Source organism: Typha angustifolia, chromosome 7 (genome assembly GCF_048772165.1).
Source record: "Typha angustifolia cultivar Huaian chromosome 7, ASM4877216v1, whole genome shotgun sequence".
Lineage (NCBI taxonomy): Eukaryota > Viridiplantae > Streptophyta > Magnoliopsida > Poales > Typhaceae > Typha > Typha angustifolia.
In genome coordinates this window covers 6,238,097-6,249,845 of record NC_133245.1, presented here as the reverse complement: position 1 = coordinate 6,249,845, position 11,749 = coordinate 6,238,097, and the positions used below count along the sequence as shown (strand labels likewise).

The following is an 11,749-nucleotide window of genomic DNA, read 5'->3' as shown; positions in this document are numbered from 1 at the left end:
AGCAATTTGTTTTTTAATTTTTAATGCTTAGTATCACAGATATGTTAAAATAATTGTAGTGTTACATGCAATTTTTCCCAAAAAAAAAGAAAATAAACTATTCTAAACACAATATAAACAAAGAATAAAGAAGTTATATTTAAAATTTTTGAGTAAGATGCAAAATAAATTTTTAGAATATAATTGTACTTGGGATAAAGATTTTTTTATTGATTTGTTTTAGCTTTTGGTCTCACAGCAATGTATAATCGTGATGGCTAATTTATAAATTTAATTTTTTTAAACAAAAAAAAGAGAATACAATCTAAACACGACATAAACATGACCTTTTTTAGCCTATATCGACTGCATTCGGATCAGAACAGGTTAATTATCCTATTAAATAGATTAGGTCAACTATGGCGGTGGCCGGTTTATTCTATACCCGAACCCGTTTAAAAGTCTTCGCCTTGGAATAATATGTGGCCCAAAATTTGTAATATTAATCGGATTAAGATCGGTCATCATTACCAAAATGTGCAATATTATCCGATTGGATAGATCAGGTCAACTTTGATAGCAGCCGGTTTATCCTATATCCAAACCCGTTTTAAAAGTCTTCGCCTTGGCTTAATATATGGCCCAAAATTTGGAATATTAATCGGATCAGTATAAGGTCATTGTTAACAGAGAACAAATCGAAGCAGTGACGTTGACTATTTACACCTTGAAGCAATCCAAATGGAATTCTTCAATAGTGTATGGATTATTAGTATTTTAATTACATGCCAATGAAGAACAGCGTAGTTAAGATGTTTTTTATCTGTTTGATAGAAGTGGAAATGATTTGAACTTTAGAATACTCATACAGTATATGCTCATGTAATACACTTATCCTATTAGCAAAATATATTGTTAAGATGTCACAAATTATCTTTTATATTATTTTCTTTTTATCATATAAGTGGTTCGGTATTTAAAAATACGATCTCTTATTTGTAACTATACTTGCACTACAATAGAATAAGAAAAAGAATTGCATCCTAGAGAAGACTTGAGACTTTTTCCCTTGTGGTGTATTGGATTAGGATCCATTCACATGGAACAACCCTTGACAATGTAAGCATCATAAAAAATTCTATCCATCTTTTATATTGATTAAGAAAATTGCCTCTTGCAATTAGTTTGTGCTAACTTTTCCCTTCCTATATTGTTTAAATAAAGAAGAACCTTTGCGTACGTTTCTATAAGTTTTCATAAAAATATACCTTTTCACAAGCCAACTGGGCCAACATTATTCAAATTTGGAAGAGGTCGTGATAATGGTCGTATTAGTCTAACAAATTAGGAAGTAAATTTTGACTAATTAAGTTCTACGGGAGTTTAACGTGTATGTTGATCATAATAATAATAATATAAGCCAAGGCTTAGTCATCTATTGTGTATTTACTAATATCAAACTTCCTGGTGCATGCATTGACTATGTTATCGTTTTATCGATCCTTAAGACTTGGTTACTATGTTAACTATAGATATTATTAGTACGGTGGGCTTTAACAAAGAAAATGTATAAGGTTTAGATTAGATTTGGACTTGGCTTGGTCATAGGTAATGTGCAAGGTGATGAAACCTTGATTATTTCTCGGAAGGCTCCTGCAGCAGGAGTACGTGTTATATATATGCTATCAATCAAGATCATTAGCTATTCGTAGGCCAAAAATGGATTCGAGACGATCCACTTCTGTTGTACTACTTCTGTCATTCTTATGTCTTCATTGCTTCCAATCATCCTTGCTCAGAGTTGACGCATCGAGCAAGGTAAGATGATATGGCAATTGCGATCTTTAGTTTCAGTTGGAATTTGTTGTTATACTCCATCTTTCATGTCGTTTAACTTGGAAAATTTTCAGCTATATATTGTGTACTTGGGGGAGAAGAAACACCAAGATCCAAATGTCGTCACTGCGTCGCACCATGACATGCTCACTTCTCTTCTTGGGAGGTAATCATTTTCCTCATCATTCAAGACTAGTACGTTCGCCCTACTTGTTATAATTGATTGCATCGAACTCAAAACATCGTATGTGTAACAGCAAGGAGGAAGCTTTGAGCTCAATTGTTTACAGCTACAAACATGGATTCTCCGGCTTCGCAGCAATGCTTACGGAATCTCAAGCAGCGAAACTCGCAGGTGTTGATCAATATGAATCACCAACATTTATAACATAATAAGTAGTACCTTCCTTGCAATCTTATAACATAATTTGCTATATGTACAGTGTTACCTGATGTCGTTAGTATAAAGCCGAATCGTTATTACAAAGCTCATACGACGAGAAGTTGGGATTTCCTCGGACTAAGTAACAGTCAACCAGGAGGTCTGCTTGAAAAGGCAAAGTATGGAGAAGGTGTAATAGTTGGTGTAGTTGACTCAGGTGAATAAGTTTCGCACTTTCAAAATAGAAAACGTATTCCTGATAAGAGAAATTTTCTCCGGATAATAAAAGCTATCAAATGTATACTCGTAATAGGCATCTGGCCGGAGTCCAAAAGCTTTGACGACAGTGGATACGACGCCATACCGCCGCGATGGAAAGGTGTATGCCAGACTGGTGATGCCTTCGACGCCAACAATTGCAGCAAGAAGATCATCGGAGCTCGGTGGTATACTGGTGGAGTTGCTCCAGAGGATCTCAAAGGAGAATTCTTCTCGCCCAGAGATTTTGCTGGCCATGGAACACACACAGCCTCGACCGCGGCAGGTGGGCTAGTGAGCAATGTGAGCTTCCACGGTTTGGGAGCCGGGGAGGCAAGAGGCGGGGCTCCTCACGCCCGGCTTGCGATATACAAGGCATGCTGGGGTATTGGCATCTCTTGCGGTGGCGCTGCGCTGATGGCGGCGGTCGATGACGCGATACATGATGGAGTAGACATCCTATCTTTGTCACTTACTGTGTTTTATGAAATGCCAGGCACTCTGCATGCAGTTGCCAATGGTATAACTGTTGTCTTCTCTGCTGGAAACGATGGTCCTGCTCCCCAGACCGTTAGTAATGCAGTTCCCTGGGTCATAACCGTCGCGGCCAGCACGATAGATCGAACTTTCCCTACCGTGATCACCCTTGGAAACAGTCGAAGATTGGTGGTATAAATTTTGCAACACAATTCCTGCTATCGAACTTGGATAATTTGCTCCTATACCAAAACAATGATGCTTATTTTTTTTGTTTTTAACTGCAGGGCCAATCTATCTACCGCCCACTCGAGCTTAATAACAGCTTCACAGAACTTGTTTATGGTTCCAGGTGATGATATGAATCAATGAACTGTTGTTTGATGGCTAATATTAATATGTTTTGGTCGGAGTCTAAATGGTAGGCAATTGGTTTCAGCTGTGACGCGAATTCCTTGAATAACACGGACGTCGTTGGGAAGATTGTGTTGTGTTATGCTCTTTTAGAAGTAAGTTTGCCCAATGCAGTGTCTAATGTGGTGAATGCCGGTGGGGTCGGGCTTATCTTCGCTCAGTACACCGTCAACCTACTCGAAAATGTCAATCCATTCAATGGTATCCCTTGTGTTCTCGTGGACTTTGAAATCGCCCGCAATATTTTCACTTATTTGGAAACTACAAGGTCGCATTCTTCTCTTCTTTTGATTAAAAATGAAATCAGGGGGAGGAAGGCTTCTCTTTTCTAAACTTGGTTAGTTTTTGCAGCAATCCATTAGTGAAGGTGTCGCCGACCACCAATGTAGTTGGGAACGAAGTGTTGTCCCCCAAGGTAGCAGCATTCTCATCACGGGGACCGAGTGCAGCATTTCCAGGAGTCCTCAAGGTCTGCTTACACGCTAAGCTTGCAATACATGTGATGAAGATAACTGTGTTTGTGGTGACTAATTCTAATCTACATTTGGACAGCCTGATATTGCAGCACCTGGAGTCAGTATCTTGGCTGCGACGGGCAATGGCTACCAGTTCAACTCAGGAACTTCTATGGCATGCCCACATGTGTCAGGAGTAGCAGCATTGCTTAAATCACTGCATCCAGATTGGTCCCCAGCTGCCATCAAATCTGCTATAGTCACCACAGGTTCAAATCTCACTTCCTTGTTCTTTCTCATTACTTCTTCCCCTTAAAATAAAATAAAACAACTAATGTAGCAATGCTTCACTCCAATGCAGCATCAGTCGTCGATGCATACGACCTAGCGATCGAAGCAGAGGGGACTCCGAGGAAGCTCGCGGATCCTTTCGACTTTGGTGGCGGCCATATTGATCCAAACAGAGCTGCTGATCCTGGTTTGGTCTACGACATCGACCCCAAGGACTACATCAAGTTCTTCAATTGCAATCTTGAGCAATCCGATCGGTGTGATTCAGCGGAAGGATCATTGTATTATCTAAACCTCCCATCCGTTGCCATTCCAAATCTTAAAGATGCTGCTGTGTCGGTGTCGAGAACAGTAACTAACGTTGGGCCAGAGAATGCGAAATACAAGGCGGTTGTAGAACCTCCTCCTGGTGTTAAAATGACAGTGGAGCCTCCTTTCCTCACATTTAATGCCCATAACAAGGTGGAGACGTTCAACTTGACCTTCGTTTCGACTCGCAGAATACAGGGAGATTACACCTTTGGAAGCTTAACTTGGAGCGATGATGAGAATCACTCCGTCAGGATTCCGATCGCAATTCGTACTGTGATTGAAGACTTCTATTCAGATACCGCTTAAATATGTACGTAATGGTTGTTGGGCTACACGCACAGTTTTTATCCTCTTCTGTTACATATATAGTCACAGAGTTGCATGTATTTTCTTACTGTTGTGCTAAACGCGCGTTGTAGCAAACTCTTTACCCTTAAATATGATCAATAAAATAGTAATAACAAAATCCAACTAATTTAGGAAAACTCAAATATGGTGCTAATAGTAGAGAGATAGCAATCAACAACTTCTAACCAAGTATTAGACACTCAAATATAAGTTATCTCAAAAAATAGCAGCAATAGAGATAATTAAGAGAGAGGGCATGACAATTTTTAATCTACTATGTAAATATCCAATTATAAGGAGTTTCTTAACTCTAATCTCTCTTAATACAATGGTGGCTAGTGCTCTTATTTTTCTCTTAAGTATAAAGCCCTAAAACTCTCAACTTTAGTATTTATAGGGCTGACTTAAAGCTGGAGAAATCTCGTAGGCATTCAAACACTCGTAGGCCTATTTGAATGCCCCCGGAATTTAAATTCGGAACACAAAAGTGCATTCGAACGTCTATAGAGTGCAAATCCTCTTAGGTTTTTGCATTCAAATGTAGGCCTGTTCGAACGCCTCCGGCATAGCAAGGAGGAATACTTGATTTGAGCCAAACTTTAACAATTCTCCACCTTAGCCAAAAAAATTCAAAACTTCAACAAATTACTCTACACCACTGTAAAGGGACTGAAACTTTTCAAAATGCACTGCTTGCAAATTTTCATCCTAAGACGCCAAATCTGACGGTTAGTCAAATATGAGCGACTTATCAAATCCAAATAATGTTGAAACTTGATCTTTATCACTATTTTCGTCAACGTATCTGCATGATTATCTATAGGCCTAATTTCACAAAAGGAAAATATCTCCTTCCATTACAGATCCGCTTATAAAGTTCTTGCAAACGGCACTAGTTGAGCTCTACCTCCTCTAATCTTTCAGTCAGGTTCTTGAAAGTTGTTTGGAAGAGCCCTATGGTTCTTCCTCAAATCAAAAATTTTATCTAGAGAAATCTAGTGGGTACTCTTCCTGTCAAAGTTAAGTTATCAAGATTTATGTTGTACTTAGACATGCTCTACCATTTTTTGGTAAAGTGGATGAGACCATCGACCATTTTCTTCAAAGGTGTCCCTTTGCAAAAGCGGTGTGGTTTGCGAGCAGACTGTCCATTCTCATCGAAGGTTATCCAAGGAAGCTAGTTGAGTGGATAGCCTTCGTTAGTGCCTATCTCGCTTCTGAGGATATGTTCTACTCTTTGGGATCGATTTTTGAACTATCTGAGAGGTTTAGGTCAGCCTCATCAAAGTGGTGAACAATGCTGGTGTGATTCTCGCAGGGTATAGTAAAAGAAGCCTGAAAAAGAAAAAAGAAATTTGAGCTGCATGAAGAGTATGTTGTTTTGCATGGTTTGGGGAAAGGAAATAGAGTTGAGGTGGGCTCAAACTATGAGGACGACTATGCGTGGGTGGATGTCATCTAGAAAGGGAGTTACTTAGGGGCTATGGGTATTTTCCAACATTAGGAGTGGGCGTTTGCTCCTAGATTATTGTGCCAACGCTGTTTATGGAGAAGCTCAAGCTATTCTATTTTAGTGTTGAGGGTCAAGATTTTTTGTGATCATTCCTGCTGGAATTTTAGCGACTTGATTACAGTGATTAAGTCGGTGAATGGATTAGAGGAGAAGGTTGCTTGACCGGTAAATCCACTCCATCATCAGGGAAGCTAAAGATCTCTGAAACCTCCACCCTCTTATTCGACTCTATTACACCCACAGAGGGAATACAGATATGCTCATAACTTAGCTATTTTTGTTTAGTCAAACCATTACTGTAAACTTTGGTCTTGGGAGGAATTAGACCTTCTTTGTAAGTTGGGCAATTAACAAATGCATTTCGTAGCTATTTTTGCTTAGTCAAACTATTCTCTTTCTCTCTCTCTCTCTCTCTCTCTGTCTCTCTCTCTCTTTTCCCAAGACTAAGCAAACCCCCCATGGTGCGAAGGGAAGGTGAAGCGCTGAAAAACATAAATACCTTTTTCCAATCTCTATTTTTTAACCGGCATTCAGTTTGTGGAATAATGTTCATACTAGTGTAGTTATAATTGTTTTTTAATTTGCATAAGAAAACTTATATTGGTGCACGGCTCTTGATGTGATATAAAAAATAAATATAGTTTAATAAATAACTAAAATAATTATTTATTATGGATAAATGAGGAGATAGGAGAGAATAATCAAAATGCTGTGTGGTCAAATATTAAATAGTAATTAGTTAATATATATAAAAAATATTGGTAGAAGAGAAGAGGAGAGATAAGTAAATATTAGCAATGACATGTTGTTTAATTGCTATACTTATATTGAATAAATTTATGCTTATTTCACGCAGCATAGTTTGGATCCGAGGAGACAATCGAAAGTTCCTACGTAGTTACCAAGAGATGATTTTGGTGCATCCCTCGTTTGATTTTGTCTTCTGGCCTCGTCCAACTTATCATGTTCATGTATGCACTTGTGTTCTCTTGTTCCTTTTATATTTCATCTTTTGCAGCGCAGCTGTTTTGTTGGAGTTCTCAAGGCATCTCATGGCTTCCCTTTTTCTTTCTTGTAGTTCTTTTGTACCTCAGAGAACAAAGATGGAGTAAAGAATGGTAAAAACAAATATGTTGCAAGAAATAGGAACCACTTTTCCAAGAAAATACAATCACTTTTCAACAGCATCAAGAGAATTCTTACAAACATCAAATTATGTCATATAAGTACACATATGTTGCAAGAAATAGCAATCACTTTTCCAAGAAAATGCAATCAAACAATGCAGAAGAACAAAAAAAAAACTATTCACATATTTATTTCTCCCTTTCAAAGAAAAAAAGAAAAAGGAAACTGTGCAGGTAATTAAGCTGTATCTGCATAGAAGTCTTCAATCACAGTACGAACTGCAATCGGAATCCTCACCGAGTGATTCGCATCATCGGACCAAATTAAGCTCCCAAAGGTATAATCTCCCTGCACTCTGCGAGTCGAAACGAAGGTCAAGTTGAACGTCTCCACTTTCTTGTCACAATCAAAACTGAGCAAAGAAGGCTCCACAGTCATTTTAACACCAGGAGGTGGCTCTATTACTGCCTTGTATGTCACTGTCTGTTGCCCGACGTTCGTAACTGTTCTCATTATTGAGACAGATTCTTTGAGATCAGGAATGGCAACCGATGGAAGGTTTAGGTAATACAATGGTCCTACTGCCGAATCACACTGATCAGATGGCCCAAGAGTGCAGTTGAAGAACTTGATGTAGTCCTTCGGATCGATGTCGTACACCAGACCAGGATCAGCTGCTCTGTTTGGATCAATGTGGCCGCCACCAAAGTCGAAAGGATCCGCGAGCTTCCTTGGAGTCCCCTCTGCTTCGATCGGAAGGCCGTATCCGTCGACAATTGATGCTGCAGTGTGATGAAGCATTGGTGCATGCATTAGATTTAATTTTCTTCTCCTTTTTTCGTTTAGAGGGAGAAGTAATGATAAAGAACAAGGAAGTGAGATCTGAACCTGTGGTGATTATGGCAGATTTGATGGCAGCTGGGGACCAATCCGGATGCAGTGACTTAAGCAATGCTGCTACTCCTGACACATGTGGGCATGCCATGGAGGTTCCCGACTCGAAGAAGTAGGCATTCTCCATCGCAGCCAAGATACTGACACCAGGTGCTGCAATATCAGGCTGTCCAAATTTAGATCAAATTAGTATCCAATGATGACTTGCTGCTCAAAGAATGAAATTGATATGTTTGGTTCTTGTTTTGTCATGCAAATAATTGTAAAAAAGAGGCATAGATAATTTAAACAAACCTTGAGGAGTCCTGGAAATGCTGCGCTCGGTCCTCGCGATGAGAACGCTGCTACCTTCGGCGACAATACTTCATTGCCGACCACATTGGCGGTCGGCGACACCTTCACCGATGGAGAGCTGCAAAAACTAACCAAATTTAGAACAGAAAAGCTTCGGCGCGGCGCCCATATAAGCAATAGAAGAAAAGAACTAAGACGACCTTGCGGTGCCGATATAAGTGAAAATCTTGTGTGCGATTTCAAAGTCCACTAGAACACATGGGATACCCTTGCACTGATAGAGAATTTCTAGTATGTTGACAGTGTATTGCGCGAAGATAATCCCGGCGCCGCCGGCATTCAGCACATTAGACACTACATAGGGCAAGCTTGTTTTAGGCAGGGTAAATGCCACATCAGAAGGAGCATAACACAGCACAATCTTCCCAACCACGTCCGTGTCATTCAACGTTTTCGCGTCACAGCTGAAACAAATTGCCTACCATTTAGACTCCCACCAAAACATATATATGACAGTTAATTGATTCATATCAGTACCTGGAACCATCAACAAGTTCTGTGAAGTTGTTATTAGGCTCGAGTTGGTAGTAGATAGATTGGCCCTGCAGTTAAGAACAAAAAATAGGTATCATTGTTTTGGCATAGGAGCAAATTAAACCAAGTTCGAAAGCAGGAATTGTGTCGCAAAATTTATACCACCAATTTTTGACTGTTTCCAAGGGTCATCACGGTTGGGAAAGATCGATCTATCGTGCTCGCCGCGACTGTTATGACCCAGGGAACTGCATTATTAACGGTCTGGGGAGCAGGACCATCGTTTCCAGCAGAGAAGACAACAGTTATACCATTGGCAACCGCATGCAGAGTGCCTGGTATTTCATCAATCCCTCCAAGTGACAAAGATAGGATGTCTACTCCATCATTTATCGCGTCATCAATGGCCGCCATCAAAGCGGCGAAGCTGCAAGAAGTCTGAAGACCCCAGCATGCCTTGTATATCGCAAGCCGAGCACGAGGAGCCCCACCTCTTGCGTCGCCTGCACCCAAACCATGGAAGCTCACATTGCTCACTAGCCCACCTGCCACAGTTGAGGCTGTGTGTGTTCCATGGCCAGCTAAATCTCTGGGCGACAAGAATTCTCCTTTGAGATTCTCTGGAGCTACTCCACCAGTGTACCACCGAGCTCCGATGATCTTCTTGCTGCAATTGTTGGCGTCGAAAGCATCACCAGTCTGACATATACCTTTCCATCGCGGCGGTATCGGGTCGTATCCACTGTCGTCGAAGCTTTTGGACTCCGGCCAGATGCCTATCAAAAAGTATACATTAATATATATCTGTCAGGCTTCAATTCTCTTATCAGTAGTACATTTGCCATTCCGAATTATACACTGACCTGAGTCAATTACACCAACAATTACACCTTCCCCATACTTCGCCTTCTCGAGCAAACCTCCCGGTTGATTGTAACCTAAGCCGAGGAAATCCCAACTTCGCGTCGTATGGGCTTTATAATACCGATTCGGCTTTATACTGATGACATCAGGTAGCTCTGTGTAGCAAATAATATTTGGTACAATTAATATCGAAAGAGAGGTGCAACATATACAGTTAATTAATAAGATTGTTAACTGATTCATGTTGATCAGGACCTGCAAGTTTCGCTGCTTGAGATTCCGTAAGCATTGCTGCGAAGCCAGAGAAGCCATGTTTGTAGCTGTAAACAATTGAGCTCAAAGCTTCCTCCTCGCTGTTACACGTACGTGTGTTTTAGTTCAAGGAGATTGTAACAAGTAGAAAGAAATGGATCAGATGGAAAACAATTAAATTACCTCCCAAGAAGAGAAGAGAGCATGTCATGGTGAGACGCAGTAACGACGTCCGGATCTTGGTGTTTCTTTTCCCCCAAGTACACAATATATAGCTGAAAATTTACGAAGTTAATTGACATTAATCTGGGATTATAACAGTAAAATCCAAGTGAAAAAGAAGACCAATTGCCATATCATCTTACTTTGCTCGATGCATCAACACTGACCAAGGATGATTGGAAGCAATGCAGAGATAGGAATGACAAAAGTACAACAATAGAGGTGGACAATCGCAACTCCATTTTTGGTCGACGGGGAAGGTGATGAACCTGATAGCATATATATATATATATAAGCCTTCTGAGAAATAATCAAGGTTTCATCCTTCTGTCTATGGATCTCTTGCAGCTTCACAGCAATGACCAGGCCAAGTCCACGTTCAATACTATATTTTAGGGCTTTTTTTCTTCGTTGTTAAAGCCCACCGTACTAATATAATAACTAAGTCACCGATAACATATTCAATGGCAAACTGAGACGCGTAGAAACTCCACGGATTATGTGGTATATAGATCATAGATGGCTAATCTTCTTCTTCTTCTTCTTCTTCTTATTATTATTATTATAATTATTAAGAGAGTTCTTAATTTGATCGATTTATGGAGACATTTTGACAACCTGTTATTATTAATTTGAATACAGATGGCCTTGTGCGTAACGTGAAAAGATGTCTCGTTACGCGAGAAGGAATGCATGATATTATTCTGTCGAGTAATATATATATCCTATGTCAAGTTGTCATATACCTCAATTATTTTGATTCTTAAAGAAAGTCAATCATATTAGACATAGTTATGGGAAGGGAAACGATTAACACAAATTCATAGCATTAGGATCGATAAACAGCAGGAACGTTCATTATCCAATTGATGTACTTAAGATATCTAATTGGAAACTTGGAATATATTAGGAGATTGGTGGTAGATGGTTTTTTGGTCAAGGCTTGTTCCATGTGCCGCATATATAGGCAGATACACTCCTTTTCTTTATTCTTATTATAGTGTAAGTTTAAAGTATAATTACAAATAAGAGACCTTATTGGCTAATGTGGAACTAATTTATGACCACAAACGCTTAATGTGATCGTTCCCCCAGCAGAAAGGTCTCGCATTTATTGTATGAATACTTTGGGATTCGAGTTCTAGCCGTATGAATTGAAGTAAACGTTGTTAAGTTTTTTACTTATCTAAAATCAACGTAAAAAGTACTTCAACTAATCTTTAATATAATTAATTCAATAATCTGTTCTTGTTTGGCATTTCATTATTTGGAATATAGTACTGCAGATTTGCATGT

General features: G+C 39.6%; 2 protein-coding genes across 2 annotated transcripts; one reads left to right on the top strand and one right to left on the bottom strand.

The window, feature by feature from the left end:
* Nucleotides 1-1,636: 1,636 nt before the first annotated feature.
* On the top strand, nucleotides 1,637-4,889 carry LOC140761923 (subtilisin-like protease SBT3.9). Its single transcript, XM_073099457.1, has 10 exons — nucleotides 1,637-1,797; nucleotides 1,890-1,981; nucleotides 2,073-2,170; nucleotides 2,259-2,414; nucleotides 2,511-3,124; nucleotides 3,220-3,284; nucleotides 3,372-3,614; nucleotides 3,698-3,815; nucleotides 3,899-4,070; nucleotides 4,163-4,889. Exons 1-10 carry the CDS (start codon nucleotides 1,699-1,701, stop codon nucleotides 4,708-4,710), a joined length of 2,205 nt encoding a protein of 734 aa, XP_072955558.1. The 5' UTR covers nucleotides 1,637-1,698; the 3' UTR covers nucleotides 4,711-4,889.
* A 2,545-nt stretch (nucleotides 4,890-7,434) lies between these two features.
* Nucleotides 7,435-10,707, bottom strand: LOC140763101 (subtilisin-like protease SBT3.9). Its single transcript, XM_073101154.1, has 10 exons — nucleotides 10,597-10,707; nucleotides 10,415-10,506; nucleotides 10,235-10,332; nucleotides 9,979-10,134; nucleotides 9,278-9,891; nucleotides 9,119-9,183; nucleotides 8,782-9,045; nucleotides 8,582-8,699; nucleotides 8,282-8,453; nucleotides 7,435-8,175 (listed from the first exon to the last, which is right to left on the bottom strand). The coding sequence occupies exons 1-10, from the start codon at nucleotides 10,693-10,695 to the stop codon at nucleotides 7,631-7,633; spliced, it is 2,223 nt and encodes a 740-aa protein (XP_072957255.1). The 5' UTR covers nucleotides 10,696-10,707; the 3' UTR covers nucleotides 7,435-7,630.
* Nucleotides 10,708-11,749: the final 1,042 nt, after the last annotated feature.

Excerpts from the sequence above, each read along its gene's own strand:
- LOC140763101 (XM_073101154.1), bottom strand. The coding sequence starts at position 10,695 with ATGGAGTTGCGATTGTCCACCTCTATTGTTGTACTTTTGTCATTCCTA. Across the intron at positions 9,892-9,978 it reads TGTTGGTGTAATTGACTCAG|GCATCTGGCCGGAGTCCAAA; the intron begins GTCAGTGTATAA and ends ACTTTTTGATAG. Across the intron at positions 8,700-8,781 it reads ACTTATATCGGCACCGCAAG|CTCTCCATCGGTGAAGGTGT; the intron begins GTCGTCTTAGTT and ends TAGTTTTTGCAG.
- LOC140761923 (XM_073099457.1), top strand. The coding sequence starts at position 1,699 with ATGGATTCGAGACGATCCACTTCTGTTGTACTACTTCTGTCATTCTTA. Across the intron at positions 3,816-3,898 it reads CATTTCCAGGAGTCCTCAAG|CCTGATATTGCAGCACCTGG; the intron begins GTCTGCTTACAC and ends ACATTTGGACAG. Across the intron at positions 4,071-4,162 it reads ATCTGCTATAGTCACCACAG|CATCAGTCGTCGATGCATAC; the intron begins GTTCAAATCTCA and ends ACTCCAATGCAG.